At 38.9% G+C, this 17,668-nt stretch overlaps 1 protein-coding gene across 1 annotated transcript in view; it reads right to left on the reverse strand.

Moving 5' to 3' along the window:
- Positions 1–17,668, reverse strand: part of LOC122447588 (ATP-binding cassette sub-family C member 4-like) — a 337,265-nt gene that overhangs the window by 126,516 nt on the left and 193,081 nt on the right. The window contains exons 15-19 of the mRNA XM_043478283.1: positions 11,088–11,297; positions 9,726–9,866; positions 8,888–8,925; positions 8,391–8,485; positions 6,360–6,506 (exon numbers count right to left, since the gene is read on the reverse strand). Coding sequence (XP_043334218.1) covers positions 6,360–6,506; positions 8,391–8,485; positions 8,888–8,925; positions 9,726–9,866; positions 11,088–11,297 — 631 coding nt within the window. The remainder of the gene's footprint in view (positions 1–6,359; positions 6,507–8,390; positions 8,486–8,887; positions 8,926–9,725; positions 9,867–11,087; positions 11,298–17,668) is intronic.

Genomic DNA, 17,668 nt, shown 5'->3' on the forward strand with positions numbered 1-17,668 from the left:
AAGAGAAGTAAAAAGCAAAAGGAGACAAGAAAAGATACATATATCTGAATGCAGAGTTCCAATGAATAGCACGAAGAGATAAAAAGTCTTATGAAGTGAACAGTGCAAAGAAACAGAGGAAAACAATAGAATGGGAAAGATTAGGGATCACTTCAAGAAAATTAGAGATACCAAGGGAAAATTTCATGCAAAGATGGGCACAATAAATGACAGAAATGGTAGGAACCTAACAGAAGCAGAATATATTAAGAAGAGGTCGCAAGAATACACAGGACTGTGTGGGAAAAGTCTTAATGATCCAGATAAGCACGATGGTATGATCACTCACCTGAAGCCAGACTCCTGGAGTGTGAGGTCACATGGGCCTTAGGAAGCATTACTATGAGCAAAACTGGTGGATGTGATGGAATTCCAGCTGAGCTATTTCAAATCCTAAAAGATGGTGCTCTGAAAGTGCTGCACTCAATATGTCAGCAAATTTGGAAAACTCAGCAGTGACCACAGGACTAGAAAATGTCAGGTTTCATTCCAGTCTCAAATAAGGGCAATGCTAAAGAATGTTCAAGTTACTGCACAACTGCATTCATTTCACATGCTAGCAAAGTAATGCTCAAAATCCTTCAATCTACACTTCAATAGTACATGAACCAGGAACTTTCAGATGTACAAGCTATATTTAGAAAAGGCAGAGGAAGCAGAGATCAAATGGCCAACATCCAGTGGATCAAAGAAAAAGCAAAAGAATTCCAGAAAAACATCTACTTCTACTTCATTGACTATGCCAAAGCCTTTGACTGTGTGGATCACAACGAACTGTGGAAAATTCTTCAAGAGATGGGAATACCAGACCACCTTACCTGCCTCCTGAGAAACCTGTATGGAGGTCAAGAAGTAACAGTTAGAACTTGACACAGAACAACGGACTTATTCCAAATTGGAAAAGGAGTGCCTCAAGACTATATCATCACCCTGCTTATTTAACTATATTCAGAGTACATCATGTGAAATGCCAGGCTAGATGAAGCACAAGATGGAATCAAATTGCTGGGAGAAATATCAATAACCTCAGATATGTAGATAACACCACCCTTATGGCAGAAAATGAAAAGGAACTAAAGAGCCTCTTGATAAAGGTGAAAGAGGAGAGTGAAAAAAATTAAAACTTTTTCACTTAAACTCAAGGCTTAAAACTCAACATTCAAAAAACAAAGATCATGGCACCTGGTCCCATCACTTTACAGCAAATAGATGGGAGACAATGGAAACAATGACACTCTTTATTTTCTTGGGCTCCAAAATCACCATGGACAGTGACTGCAGCCATGGAATTAAAAGACGCTTGATCCTTGGAAGAAAAGCTATGACATACCTAGACAGTGTATTAAAAAGAAGAGACATAACTTTGACAACAAAAATCTGCCTAGTCAAAGCTATGGTTTTTCCCGTAGTCATGTATGAATGTGAGTGTTGAGGGCATAAAGAAGTCTAAGCACTGAAGAATTGATGCTTTTCAACTGTGGTGTTGGAGAAGACTCTCAAGAGTCCCTTGGACTACAAGAAGATCAAACCAGTCAATCCTAAAGGAAATCAGTCCTGAATATTCATTGGAACAACTGATGCTAAAGCTGAAACTCCAAAACTTTGGCCCCCTGATGCGAAGAACTGACTTGTTGGAAAAGACCCTGATGCTGAGAAAGATTGAAAGCAGGGGGAGAAGGAGACAACAGAGGATGAGATGGTTGAATGGCTTCACCAACTCAATAAACATGTGTTTGAGTAAGCTCCAGGAGTTGATGATGGACAGGAAGCCTGGCGTGCTGCGGTCCATGGGGTCACAAAGAGTCAGGCACGAGTGAGTGACTGAACAGCAGCAACAATACCGTCTTCCATAATGGCTGTATCAGTTTACATTTGCACCAACAGTGCAACAGTGTTCCCTTTTCTCCACACCCTCTCCAGCATTTATCGTTTGTGGACTTTTGGATGATGGCCATTCTGACCGACTTGAGATGACACCTCATTTTGGTTTTGATTCGCATTTCTCTAATAATAACCGAGGATGAGCATCTTTCCATGTTTTTATTAGCCACTTATGTATCTTCTTTTGAGAAGTGTCTGTTTAGGTCTTCAGCCCACTTTTCTTTTTTTTTTTTTCAGCCCACTTTTTGATTAGGTTGTTTGCTTTTTTGGTATTGAGTTACATGAGCTGCTTGTATATTTTGGAGATTAATTCTTGGTCAGTTGTTCTAGCTCGAAGGATTTGAGCATATCCTAGCTAGCATATGAAATGAGTGCAATACTACCATAGTTTGAACATTCTTTAGCATTGCCCTCCTTTGGGATTGGAATGAAAACTAATCCCATGGGATACAATCTATTAAAATGCAGTTGCAAAAAAAGAAAGGAAAGGAAAATTCTTCCAGAACACAGAACTTGATTTTATAATAGCTTTGTGCTCAACCTCTTAATAAATTTCCACTCAAAGTGTACTTGGGAGCTTGTCATCTTTTTTCCTATACATTAGAGTTTCACCTGAGGGAGAAATTTCTGAAAATTAATCCTGGTTACCAAAAATGAAAAAAACATTCAACAGATCACAGTTAGTTTCATGACAACATTATTCATGAAGGAAACATCATTGTTTATGTTCAGCCTACTGGCAAAATATTTGTAACATGCTTCTAAAAGGCCCAGAGAGAAGCGTGTGTAGAGATTACCAAGGGCAACAACGAAAGTGCTGGCTTCCCTCTTCATTCCCTAACACACTTTCTGAGATGAGCTTTGGCACCCAGACTGTCCCTGGTGGCTCAAGAAAGCATTTCAGTATCATCAAGAGTCTGGATACTGAGCCGAGTTTGCTGCAAGCTTAAAGATGATTTTTTTTTTTTTAATCAGTTTTATTTCCTAAATACCTCTCACATTTCCACTGGTGTGATTTCATTTTGAAAATATTTCATCTTTAAGTTACAGAACAGTTTTTAGAAACTTTTTGAAAATAAGGGCAACAACTTATGTAATTGACTATGAAAAAGAAATACACCACAGGGCTATGCTTATAAGTGTCTGTGTTGTGTGTACATGTGAATTGAGATCTCCAATCTACAGCTGTATTAAATTTGGGATCTGTATCTTTTCTATACAGAATCATAGAATATTGACATGACATTAAAAAAAAAATCAATCCATTGCCTGCAATTATTTACATTTTCAAACACCTTGAAGACAGGGACTTTTTCTCTAATGCCTGGGTCCACAAATAACAACTAGTAGATGACCAATAGAGTGAAAAGGCCCCCCATTTCTTACATGTTAAAATCTGAGGCCAAGAGAAGAAAAGTGACTGGCACAGCTCTTCCAAAGCTATGTTTCAGTAGAACTGGGACGTCACAGCATCTTCACCTACATCCCAACTCTCTGTCCAATAATAGTTTTTAAATGTCTACTGATGTTTTAAAATGGATGAATTCCTCCTCTTTACTTCATAAAGGCCTAAGCTTGTGAAGTAAAGCTACTATCAGATATCAAATATTTAACCCACATAACTTCTTTAAAGCATAAATAACCCCCAGGGAAATGTATTAGTTGTTTAACAGTTTCAGTTCCTTGATTGACAGACAACAGAACTTGGAAGCTTGAATAGTCTGGATCTATGAACTGCAACTTCCAAAGAACCACTATATGTGGTTTGCTCTTCATGCCATCACATACAAGAAAGAAAGTCCACCACAAATAATTTATTACAAATTCTACTTTTGAAAATAAACTATAAAAAGGAGTTTAACTTAACCCATCTCTAAAAGAGCAAATAAATAATTTTTGGCCCCTAAACCTTTTGGGCAAACTAGGCCTATCTTTGCAGTACTTATTTGGGCTTCTATTTTCTTGAAGGAATGAAGTCCTGCTGAGAGATACAAGGAGAGGGAGGCAAGATAAACACGAGTGTTCCAGCTGCTTTAAGATGAGCAACCTCAAAGATTTAAACTTGGTCCCAAATCCTTGAAAAATAAATGAATCAGCATGTGGAGAAGCCTACAGGTCTTGAATATGAAGAGCCTGGTTAACTGAGGTCATGAGCACTCAGAAGCTGTGATGAAAGAAATCCAGTCCCACTTAATGCTCCAAACTTTATGACTGTAGTTTTTGCATTAACTGACAAAGTGGAATAACTTCACAGCCATAATAGCATAGACTCCTCCAATCACTTTCTCTCTACAGTTTCATAGTAAGACGAGATCTGTGTGGGCCTTTGCAGGTTATTATCCTGTGTTTTATCCAGTGCCTGAACTAAACAAGTGCTGAATAAATCTGCACAGGATACTGCCCTAAACAGTCTTATTTAATTCTCACAAAAGTCTTATGAAACAAGGAGGGCAGCCATTATTCCCATCTTACAGAAGACGAAGTTCCCAGACACCATGTCATCATCATCACTAAGGTTCATTAGGCACTGACCATGTGCTAAGCCCTCTGAATGTATTAATCTGTTTAATTTCCATGGTATGGTATGTGATATGGTTTGTGATATGGTAGATATGAACAGCATCTCTATTTTACAGGTAAGAAAACTAAGACACAGAGAAACTAACACATAAGTATTAACATAACTACAATCAGCTATCACAATTAGGAACTAGCACCAGGACTGAACCTAGGAAGGTGGCTCCAGAGTCCATACTTATATCATGACAATATCATGCCTTGATATTTGACTGCCCAAATAGTATCCACTTGCTTTGGGCTTGGTCACATGACTAGTTGATGGCCAGTCCAATACTATTTCCATCCTCCCTCCAGCCCATCTCCCTACCTCAGTAGGTCCTGTCAATCATCACCTGCAAAAACAAAGCTGCCATGGGCCTCAGCACAAGTCTAATTAACTGGACAGAGTGAGCATGTCCAATTAACTGATGAACTAACTCTTCATAGAAACCCAAGTCAGGAGGATACCTTCCAAAGACAGGTGAAAGGCCTCAAGGTGGAGGCATCAACCACTGGTAAACCTCCAGGGACACTCATATTCGAAATTTACTATTGAAGATTCACCTGTTAGGTAACACAAAGCCTCTTATATGTGATTGGAAGTCATTACCCTATTAGGAAAACCTCATAGTTGGAGAACATGCCAGAGCTGTGTGATTCCAGGAATGAAAGGGCAATGAAAGAAAGAAACATACAGCCTGTGTCCTATAGGGAGATTACTTGTAAGAAGGTTTTTCATATAGGACAACCTAACTTAATGCTATTTAAGAGTCCATGTTTCAGCAACTAGTCAAGGACATTTAAATATGTTTACATCAAATATAGGGTGTTTCCCTCTTACATTGTTGGTAGGAATGCTAACTAGTACAGCCACTATGGAGAATGGTGTGGAGATTCCTTAAAAAACTGGAAATAGAATTGCCATATGACCCAGCAATACCACTGCTGGGCAAACACACTGAGGAAGCCAGAATTGAAAGAGACACATGCACCCCAATGTTCTTTAGAGTACTGTTTACAATACCTAGTACATGAAAGCAACCTAGATGTTCATCAACAGACAAATGGAAAGGAAGTTATGATACATATACACAATGGAATATTACTCAGCTCTAAAAAAAGTGCTTTTTAGTCAGTTCAAATAAGGTAGATGAAACTGGAGTCTACTATACAGAGTGAAGTAAGTCAGAAAGAGAAACACCAATACAGAATATTAACACATATATATGGAATTTAGAAAGATGGTGATGACAATCCTATATGCAAGGCAGCAAAAGAGAAAACAGATGTAAAGAACAGGCTCTTGGACTATGTGGGAGAAGGCAAGGGTGGGATGATCTGAGAAAATAGAATTGAAACATGTATATTACCATATGTAAATTAGATGACCAGTGCAAGTTCAATGAATGAAGCAGGGCACTCAAAGCCGGTACTCTGGGACAATCCTGAGGGATGGGTTGGAGACGGAGGTGGGAGGGGATTCAGGATAAAGGGACAATTGTGCACCTGTGGCTGATTCATGTTGATGTATGGCAAGACCACCACAATATTGTAAATTAATTATCCTCTATTTAAAATAAATATATTTTTAAACCAAATATATGGTATTTCATAAGCCACACAACAAATGGATTCCTAAATCATTCTGCTAAGTGAACATTCATTTATCTTCCCCCACACACATAAATGAAAAGCTTATATGGGTCTATATTCAAATTTTCTCTAGTAAGAGAAAAATATCACTGAAGATTTTTGTAGAAAATGAATCAACATGCACAGTGATTTCTTCCAAGCATCTCTTCCATTTTCAAATACCAGAACATGGCAAAGCACTAAATGTATTAAGATATATTTACTGAGAAACTTGGCATCTGACTTACCCGCTGGATTTCTATCAAAGAACAATACCGGAGCTCTCAAAATGGACTTCAGCATTTTGTTGTGCAAAGTTTGTGAAGAATTAACAAGGATGTACAATGCCAACATAGATCTTGTGACACCAAAAAGGAGACTAGTTACAGTTAAACCTGAAATAAAGAAATGTCACTCATAACATAAAATCTCTGCCTCTTCTTCAATGATACTGAAGTACAGCAGGTAGTTTATAAAGATATTATGTATTTTCCACTATAAAAAGAATTTACATATAAATTTTATATATAGAATGTGAGATAAATAAGTTTAGATACATATATAGAATGGATTCTGTAAGAGTTTAATGCATTCACAAGATACATTTATTAAAAAGAATATGAAAATCAGTATTTTCCTTTCACTGAACAGAAACCATGTGTGAAGAAAAAATGAGGTGTAAACTACAATTTCACTCTAGGCTTTCCAAACTCAATTTGCAAGTTCTAATAAAAACTCAGAAGAAAAATTAATTATAAAAAGTAGTTAATCATTCTCCACGTTTCAAATCTCACTATTTACAAAATTTTCCATAATGTGAAATTGTGGTATGTTTTGGTACCAGCATGTGAATTAACAGGAAACAGGAGAAATTATTTCATTTCATTGTACAAAATATTCAGTAGCTTTAAAAAATAGGAAAATACCATACTAAGTTACAAGTAGAAAATGTCTTAAATACTTGAATTGCAAGAAAATACAAATTATATCTTAACACAAGATAATTAACCTAAAAGAGCATCTAATCTCACTGTTTTATAGAAACAAAAAGCATTTATAAATGAACATAATTATTTAACTTTTTTATTAATGACACAAATGAGTATTTACTATGCATATAAAAATTAAAATAGCCTCCAAACATCTCTTGAACCCATGATACTAAGGAAACTGGAAATCACTTCTGTTATAAATATTCCATCAAGTATTTTTTCTCCTTCAGCTTTTCACATCACTGTTATTCCAACTCTGGAAGCTGTTCGAATTCCTGAATTCTATCAACAGGCATTTGTCTTAGCCCACTATCCTAAATGAATATACAACAGAATCTTTTCCTTCTTCTTTTAAGCCCCCACAGTCCACCAATTCAGAAGGTAAACAGCTAACGGATTTAGGTTTCTTAGCAAGTGATCAACAAAAGAAATACAAATTTCAATGAGTGGGTTCTTACAAAGATATAATTCACTCTATCTTTGCAAAAAGTTAGTATGTGTGTTTTTTGTGCAAATATTTTAAAATTTTATTTTTACTTTTTAAAAATATATTAAAATTTTAGATGAGGATTTCCTTTTGAAAGTATGAAATGCTACACATATTCTAGGCACTTTTGTGAAAACAGAGCCATGTTAATTAATATTAGTCTGGCAAGCCAGATGTTAAATTAATCACACAATTGGAGGTGCAAGAACATTGTGATCTCAAGGTAAGAAAGAGAAGGAATCCTAATTAATTCCCAGACACTGGATTTCTCCCTACTTAGCTTCTCTCTTAAGTAGCTGGTGAAGCCCAAGAGATGAGCAGTGTGGCAAAGGGGAGTTTGCATACCTGCAGGGAAATAGTGCTTTTGCTTGGGGGCCCTTGCTGCCAGAGGAATTCATCTAAGTTCAATAAAGGACAGGGTTTATTCAGACAGAACTGGAAAAATTCAAACCACAGGGTGGGGATCCATTTCAAATCCCCTTGTCCATCCATATAATAAGATTTAGATAAAGCAACCCATTAGAATAGACAGTAGCACATGTTTCCAGTGGCTGATTTTCTGAATGTTCAGTTCTAGTTTAACTTCCAAAATCCAGTACAGAGCAAATTAAGAGTCTTCATTCACCTTCTTCTAGTAGATTTTTAAAATAATTATTCCAATTAATTCATAGAGTAAATGCAACTCAGACTCTTATTTGTTGAGGTATTTCTGAATTTCTCCTAGAAGCCCTAGTTGCTCATGCAGGCTCCTTGTAAGCACCTCAGACTCTAGTATAATAGACCAGATGATTCGGCTTTACCTGAAAAAATTCCTAAGTACCAGTTCAGATCAAGCTTCTCTGTTATATTTCCTTTTTCAAGTGCCATGATATTCAGAGTATCCTGTTCATTTGCCCTATGGAATAGGGAAGAAAAAAATATCACGCTATATATAGAATATAAATATATAGATATATATACACCAGAAAAAAATTAATCTTGATTTAGGAGATGAATTTAATGCTAGAAAATGATTCCTAGCTCTAAGAACCCTATGTCTCTCTACTTTATAGAGATACCATTTGAATCATGACTTTCAGTTCTCAGAACTGTCTGTGAGGAAGCTTCTGAAAGTGAGACATGGGGAGAGACCATGGGAGAGTCACAGTCCAGCAGGAACTGTGATTTTTCTTCAGGGAAACTACATGAGGGTCAGAAGAGGAGGCTGTACAATCCCCACCCCTCCCCCTGACTCTGTGGGAAAGTGAGGCTTCGTGTAGACTTTACAGCACTTTGGGTCAGAGCAGGAATCACTCACCAGTTTAAAATCCACCAGTCCTGCAGGATATAGGCGACCTAAAGCAGGAAACACAGTCACTCACACACTGACATTACTGAGCCCTCACACCCCGCTCACCAGGATGGGGGATGGGAAGGCTCCAGAACAGGGAGACGGTCCTTCCGACTCAGGTCTGTGCCAAGCCCCACATCCCAGATGACGAGAGGTCAGGGGAGGGCATGTTATAATTTAATGTCTCTAAAAGGCATTCTTTTTTCTTTTTTTTCTAGAATCTGTCACAAACACACAACACCCATAAGCCTCCTTATTTTGCTACCCAAAGATAGCACATTTGAATGCAAATCCAAGTACATGCAAAAAAAGAAAAAAAAGTAATAGTGTAAATGTTTGGGGTTTTGAAGAAAGACACTTGACAGGTACTGTGATAGTCAGTTTTCTATGTCACCTTGGCCATTCCAGTCTCTGGTCATTTAGTCAAACACTCCTCTAGATATTAATGTGAAGGTATTTTATGTGGATTGTGGTTCATATCTATAATTAGTCAACTTAAGTAAAAATAACCATCAACAATGTGGTGGACCCCATCCAGTCAGTCGAAGGCTATAAGAGCACAACCTGAAGCTTCCTGGAGGAGGAAGAAATTCTGCCTTAAGACTGCAGCTCCTGCCTGAGTTCCAGCCTGCAGGCCTGCTCTTCTGCTTTCAGATTCACCCAGGTAGATCCCACAGCTTCGTGAGCCAGTTTTTTAAAATAAATCTCTTTATAAACATAATAATAATTAAATAAATAGATACAGTATAAATAGTATGTGAATATCAAGCTAAGGGCACACACCAAAATAAGTTTCCTTACTTACCTGAGCTGCTATGCTTACTAGAATAAGGAAAATGATGACAGACCAGTGAGCACCAGCTCTGAAGTAATTCTTGTAGGTCTTAAAACCAACTTTTCCTTCTAAACGTCTCTCCTCAGATAGTGTATCCTGTATATTCTCAGTCTTGGAGGGAAAAATGGCAGTGAAAGACAAAATTTTAAATAATGAACTACAAAACTACACGAGTTCAACAATGCCTTAAATTGCAGTTCTGTGGTGAAAACAGACACACCTCACATGCTGGTAGGAGTGCAAGATGGTCCATCTCCTATGGAGAGAGTATGGAAATATCTAGCCAAACCATATATGCATTTACTCTTGGACCCAGCCATACTACTTCTAGTAATCTATTAGAAATAAGGAAATATCATTTGCACAAGGTTATTCATTGTTGCATGGCTTTGCTTAAAGTAGCAGTGCTCTGTGATGATCTAGATGTTTGGGACAGGGGTGTAGGTGGGAAAGGGAGTCCAAGAAGGAGGGGATATATGTAAACATAGAGTGGATTCAGTTCATTGCACAGCAGAAAACAACACAACATTGTAAAGCAGTTATACTCCAATTAAAAAATAAATTATATGACTAAATAATAAAAATAGGATATTATGAATTTCAGCACATGCAAAACATATCCAATTCAAATATTAATGCAAAAGTTTGTTCCAAAATAACACACAAAATGATATATAGTTAATGTATCCCTCTAGATGATTTGTGTCACTCAATGATGAAAACATAAAACAGCTGGTCCTCAAAATACTAGTGAAATACAGTAAGCTGAGTTCACACAATGAGTTGGAGTAAGGAGAGTTTGGATATCAGGAGGAGAGAATATGATCTGAATCTATATGGTTCCTGAATTTCGGTGATTCCTGAGTATGGAATGTAAGGGACTAATCAGTGTCTGCTGTGTGTCAGGTCCTTCACACACGTTATCTCTGGTCTATCACAAACCTTATGACACCAAGGCAAAATATGACAATCAGTCATCTGCAGTGCCAGAACATTCTAATATGTAGGAAAAATAGCTGATTTAATGTGGTCACAGCAGGATTGGATAGGAGAGGGTCTTCATAGTATGCCTCTGGATGTAAAAGGGAAGCTGGGAGCCATTATAAACATACACCCAGGAATTCATAGCAGTGTACCAACTACTGATCTTGATAAGATTCATCATCCTATACCCAAAGGAGAACCCTGATCAGAGAGCAATTTAATTCTACCAATTCCGTGGATTAAGGGCCTGGAAACTTATTTACTTTGATACAAAGATGTTATGAGAGGAGAAGACTGAACGGCCATCAAAAGCAGACAGACCAGGATGTTGCAGAATGAGAAACTCACATCTTGATCTTCTGTAGCTGCATCTTTCAACAAGGCTGTGGAAGACTGTTCAGACTGAACTGAAGACTCGGAGGAGGTCTGAGTTCTCATAGTGGGAGATTCAGGTACTGGAGATGGTTCAGCCTCCTCATTCTCCTTCTTTAAAAGGGAAGCAAAATCTACCCCAGATTTCAGTAACTCAGCATAAGTCCCTTTTTGCACCATTTCACCCTAAAATAAAAATTTTAAACTTGAGAGGAATGCACTTGCATTAGATAATACTAATCTAATTTATATAGTAATCAAGAAAAGTTAACTGTTATTAAACTATAACTTTTATAAGAAAATATTTCTTAGGTCTGGAACTATGGTTCACAAATCTAGTTCAGCTAGACACAGTACAAGCCTTCTGTTCTCTGCCAAACCGAATATTGTGTAAGGTGCTAGCAGATATGAAAGAAATGTGTGCTCATGTGTTAAAAATGGAGGTCGTTGAGATAACTACTGTGGGCAATTCAGTTCAGTTCAGTTCAGTCGCTCAGTCGGGTCCAACTCTTTGCGAACCCATGAACTGTAGCACACCAAGCCTCCCTGTCTATCACAAACTCCTGGAGTTTACTCAAACTCATTATCCATCGAGTCAGTGATGCCATCCAGCCATCTCATCCTCTGTCGGCCCCTTCTCCTCCTGCCCTCAATCCCTTCCAGCATCAGGGTCTTTTCCAATGAGTCAACTCTTCCAGTGACATGGCCAAAGTATTGGAGTTTCAGCTTCGGCATCAGCTCTTCCAATGAACACCCAGGACTGATCTCCTTCAGGATGGACTGGTTGGATCTCCTTGCAGTCCAAGGGACTCTCAAGAGTCTTCTCCAACACCACAGTTCAAAAGCGTCAACTTTTCAGCGCTGAACTTTCCTCACACTCCATCTCTTGCATTCATACATGACCACTGGAAAAACCATACCCTTGACTAGACAGAAGTTTGTTAGCAAACTAAAGTCTCTGCTTTTTAATATGCTGTCTAGGTTGGTCACAACTTTCCTTCCAAGGAGTAAGCACCTTTTAATTGCATGGCTGCAATCACCATCTACAGTGATTTTGGATCCCAAAAAATTAAAGTCTGACACTACTTCCACTGTTGCACCATCTATTTCCCATGAAGTGATGGGACCAGATGCCATGATCTTACTTTCCTGAATGTTGAGTTTTAAGCCAACTTTTTCACTCTCCTCTTTCACTTTCAAGAGGCTTTTTAGTTCCTCTTCACTTTCTGCCATAAGAGTGGTGTCATCTCCATATGTGAGGTGATTGACATTTCTCCCAGCAATCTTGATTCCAGCTTGTGCTTCTTCCAGCCCAGCACTTCTCATGATGTACTCTGCATAAAAGTTAAATAAGGAGGGTGACAATATACAACCTTGGCATACTCCTTTTCCTATTTGGAGCAGTCTGTTGTTCCAAGTCCAGTTCTAATTGTTGCTTCCTGACCTGCATATACGTTTCTCAAGAGGTGGTCAGGTGATCTAGTATTCCCATCTCTTTCAGAATTTTCCACAGTTTATTCTGATCCACACAGTCAAAGGCTTTGGCATAGTCAATAAAGCAGAAATGGATGTTTTTCTGGAACTCTCTTGCTTTTTTGATGATCCAGCAGATGTTTGCAATTTGATCTGTGGTTCCTCTGTCTTTTCTAAAACCAGCTTGAACATCTGGAAGTTCACGGTTCATGTATTGCTAAAGCCTGGCTTGGAGAATTTTGAGCAATACTTTACTAGTGTGTGAGATGAGTGCAATTGTGCGGTGGTTTGAGCATTCTTTGGCATTGCCTTTCTTTGGAATTGGGATGAAAACTGACCTTTTCCAGTCCTGTGGCCACTGCTGAGTTTTCCAAATTTGCTGACATATTGAGTGCAGCACTTTCACAGCATCATCTTTCAGGATTTGAAGTAGCTCAACTGGAATTCCATCACCTCCACTAGCTTTGTTCATAGTGATGCTTTCTAAGGCCCATCTGACTTCACATTCCAGGGATGTCGGCCTATAGGTGAGTGATCACATATTGTGATTATTGAGTTTTTGAAATCTTTTTTGTACAGTTCTTCTGGGTTCTGCACTCCTCTTATATCCTCTGCTTCTGTTAGGTCCATACCATTTCTGTCGCTTTATTGAGCCATCTTTTGCATTTAATGTCCCCTCTGGTATCTCTAATTTTCTTGAAGAGATCTCTAGTCTTTCCCATTCTGTTGTTTTCCTCTATTTCTTTGCAGTGATTGCTGAGGAATGGTTTTTTATCTTCTCCTGGCTTCTTTGGAACTCTGCATTCAATGGAATATCTTTCCTTTTCTCCTTTGCTTTTAGCTTCTCTTCATTTCACAGCTATTTGTAAGGCCTCCTCAGACAACCATTTTGCCTTTTTGCATTTCTTTTCCATGGGGATGGTCTTGATCCCTGTCTCCTATACAATGTCATGAACCTTCATCCATAGTTCTTCAGGCTCTCTGTCTATCAGATCTAGTCCCTTAAATCTAATTCTCACTTCCACTCTATAGTCATAAGGGATTTGATTTAGGTCATACCTGAATGGTCTAGTGGTTTTCCCTACTTTCTCTGATTTAAGTCTGAATTTGGCAGTAAGGAGTTCATGATCTGAGCCACAGTCAGCTCCCGGTCTTGTTTTTGCTGACTGTATAGAGCTTCTCCATCTTTGGCTGCAAAGAATATAATCAATCTGATTTCGGTGTTGACCATCTGGTGATGTCCATGTGTAGAGTCTTCTCTCCCGTTGTTGGAAGAGGGTGTTTGCTATGACAGTGCGTTCTCTTGGCAAAACTCTATTAGTCTTTGCCCTGCTTCATTCTGTACTCCAAGGCCAAATTTGCCTGTTACTCCAGGTGTTTCTTGACTTCCTACTTTTGCTTTCCAGTCCCCTATAATGAAAAGGACATCTTTTTTGGGTGTTAGTTCTAAAATGTCTTGTAGGTCTTCATGGAACCGTTCCACTTCAGCTTCTTCAGCCTTACTGGTTGGGGCATAGGCTTGGATTACCATGATATTGAATGGTTTGCCTTGGAAGCAAACAGAGATCATTCTGTCATTTTTGAGATTGCATCCAAGCACTGCATTTCGGACTCTCTTTTTGACCATGATGGCTACTCCATTTCTTCTATGGGGTTCCTGCCCACAGTAGTAGATATAATGGTCATCTGAGTTAAATTCACCCAATCCAGTCCATTTTAGTTCACTGATTCCTAGAATGTTGACATTCACTCTTGCCATCTCCTGTTTGACCACTTCCAATTTTCCTTGATTCATGGACCTAACATTCCAGGTTCCTATGCAATATTGCTCTTTACAGCATCGGATCTTGCTTCTATCACCAATCACATCTGCAACTGGGTATTGTTTTTGCTTTGGTGCCATCCCTTCATTCTTTCTGGAGCTATTTCTCCACTGATCTCCAGTAACATATTGGGCACCTACCGACCTGTGGAGTTCCTCTTTCAGTATCCTATCATTTTGCCTTTTCATACTGTTCATGGGGTTCTCAATGCAAGAATACTGAAGTGGCTTGCCAGTCCCTTATCCAGCGGACCACATTCTGTCAGACCTCTCCACGGTGACCCATCCATCTTGGGTGGCCCCACACGGCATGGCTTAGTTTCATTGAATTAGACAAGACTGTGGTCTGTTTGATTAGATTGGCTAGTTTTCTGTGATGCCCTTAGAGAAGCAAAAACTATAGACGTCAGTGGAAGTATCAGTAGAGTTTTTCAAGACAATTCAGATAAACTACATGTGACAAACAGAATTTTTAAGAACAGTCATTGGAGAAGATATTCCAGGAAACAAACAAGGCTGACACAGAGGTGGACACAAGCACATCTGCATAGGTAAGAGTCACTCATCAAATCTCTGCTGACCATGTCACTGTCACAGTAGCATGTGTTCAGCTGGGACAACACCTGTAAGAAGTAGCTCTGGACAGAGAATCCACTAGTGTGTCTTCATTGTCTTTAAAACTTCCCCACAAACTCAGAAAGTTCCTAACTGCAAATTCAATATTCTTTCCATTCAAGTCATTAAACAAGAAGGCCATGACACTGGAGTAGTTCTAAAGCCTTGGCAGCAAACCAAAACCTAACCCAGAATCAGTGAGCTCAAATTTGAGAGGAGAACTTAAAAACAGCCAATCACAAGCAGATAACCAGGCCTCCTCAGATCAGGCAACTGCTTAAGCTTAAACTGCCAATCTAATCAAGTTCTTTAAAAATACATGATTTTTTTACTTCAGTTTCCCTCCCTCCAGTTCAATTCAGTTCAGTCGCTCATGTAGTGTCTGACTCTCTGCAATCCCATGGACTGCAGCACTCCAGGCCTCCCTGTCCATCACCAACTCCCAGAGATTACCCAAACGCATGTCCATTGAGTCAGTGATGCCATCCAACCATCACATCCTCTGTCGTCACCTTCTCTTCCCACTTTCAATCTTTACCAGAATCAGGGCCTTTCCAATGAGTCAGTTCTTCATATCAGGAGGCTGAAGTATCAGAGTTTCAGCTTCAGCATCATTCCTTCCAATGAACATTGAGGACTTATTTCCTTGAGGATTGACTGGTTGGATCTCCTTGTAGTTCAAGGGACTCTCAAGAATCTTCTCTAACACCACAGTTCAAAAGCATCAATTCTTTGGTGCTCGGCTTTCTTTATAGTCCAACTCTCACAACCATACATGACTACTAGAAAAACCATAGCTTTGACTAGATGAACGTTTGTTGGCAAAGTAATGCCTCTGCTTTTTCAAACGCTATCTAGGTTGGTCATAGCTTTTCTTCCAAAGAGCAAGCGTCTTTTAATTTCATGGCTGCAATCACCATCTGCAGTGATTTTGGAGCCAAATAAATAAATAAATAAAGTCTGTCTCTGTTTCATTTGTTTCCCCATCTATTTGCCATAAAGTGATGGGACTGGAGGCCATGATCTTCATTTTTTGAAAGTTGAGTTTTAAGCCAGCTTTTTCACTCTCCTCTTTCACTTTCATCAAGAGACTGACTCTTTAATTCTTCTTTGTTTTCTGCCATATGGGTGGTGTTATCTGCATATCTGAAGTTATTGATAAATCTGCTGGCAATCTTGATTCCAGCTTGTGCTTCACCCAGCCTAGTATTTCACATGATGTACTCTGCAGAGAAGTTAAATATATAAGGTGACAATATAAAGTCTTGACGTATTCCATTCCTCATTTGGAACCAGTCTGCTGTTCCATGTCCGGTTCTAACTGTTTCTTCTTGATCTGCATACAGATTTCTCAGGAGGCAGGTCAGGTGATCTGGTATTTCCACCTCCTGAAGAATTTTCCACAGTTTGTTGTGATCTACACAGACAAAGGCTTTAGCATAGTCAATAAAGCAGAAGTAAATGTTTTTCTGGAACTCTCTTGCTTTTTCTATGATCCAACGGATGTTGGCAATTTGATCTCTGGTTCTTCTGCCTTTTCTAAACACAGCATGAACATCTGAAAATTCTCAGTTCATGTACTGTTGAAGCCTAGCTTAGAGAATTGGAGCATTACTTTGCTAGAGTGTGAGATAAGTGCAATTGTGTGGTAGTTTGAATATTCTTTGCATTGCCTTTCTTTGGATTGGAATGATAACTGACCCTTTCCAGTCTTGTGGCCACTGCTGAGCTTTACAAATTTGCTGGCATATTGAGTGCAGCACTTTCACAGCACCACCTTTTAGGATTTAAAAGTGCTCACCTGGAATCCCATCACCGCCACTAGCTTTGTTCATCATGAGGCTTTCTAAGACCCACTTGACCTCACACTCCTCGCTGTCTGGCTTTAGGTGAGTGATCATACCATCGTGGTTATCTGAGTTATTAAGATCATTTTTCTACAGTTCTTCTGTGTACTCTTGCCACCTCTTCTTAATATCTTCTGCTTCTGTTAGGTACATGCCATTTCTGTCTTGTATTGTGCCCATCTCTGCATGAAATGTTCCCTTGGTATCTCTAATTTTCTTGAAGAGATCCCTAGTCTTCCCCATTGTTTTCCTCTGTTTCTTTGCACTGATCACTGAGGAAGGCTTTCTTATCTCTCCTTGCTATTCTTTGGAACTCTCATATGCAGATGCTTTCGCTATTTTCTAACCCCATGAAACAAGACACAGCTAATTTGCTCAGTGGCAAACAAAATATGAGGCCAAAATTTCAGGATGCAAAACCAATCAAAAGAGGGCTTCTTGTTAAGGCAGATCAAGTAGAAGATAGTGCCCTAGGGCCCTAACTTTGACCCCTCTCATCCTATCCCCTGAGGTGGTCCCCTGGAAGAAACACTATGAAACCTTTGGGAACCATCTGATACTGAAGAATTAGAATTTTATTCAAGATATATTGTGTCTTGTGCCACTTGAGAGACAAAATGCATACACTTTATTTAATGAAATTACTACTTTCTACTTAGCATCTGTAAGCTGCACAAGGAAATTACTAGTGGTACAAAGACAGCAATTTTACTTAGCAGCCAAGCCCTGACAATTCCAAGGGGACAAGGGGGCAGCCATCCCTCCTCTGATGTGAGAGAGGGATCAAACAAATAGGATGG

The sequence above is a fragment of the Cervus canadensis genome, chromosome 9 (genome assembly GCF_019320065.1).
Source record: "Cervus canadensis isolate Bull #8, Minnesota chromosome 9, ASM1932006v1, whole genome shotgun sequence".
NCBI classification, from domain to species: Eukaryota; Metazoa; Chordata; class Mammalia; order Artiodactyla; family Cervidae; genus Cervus; species Cervus canadensis.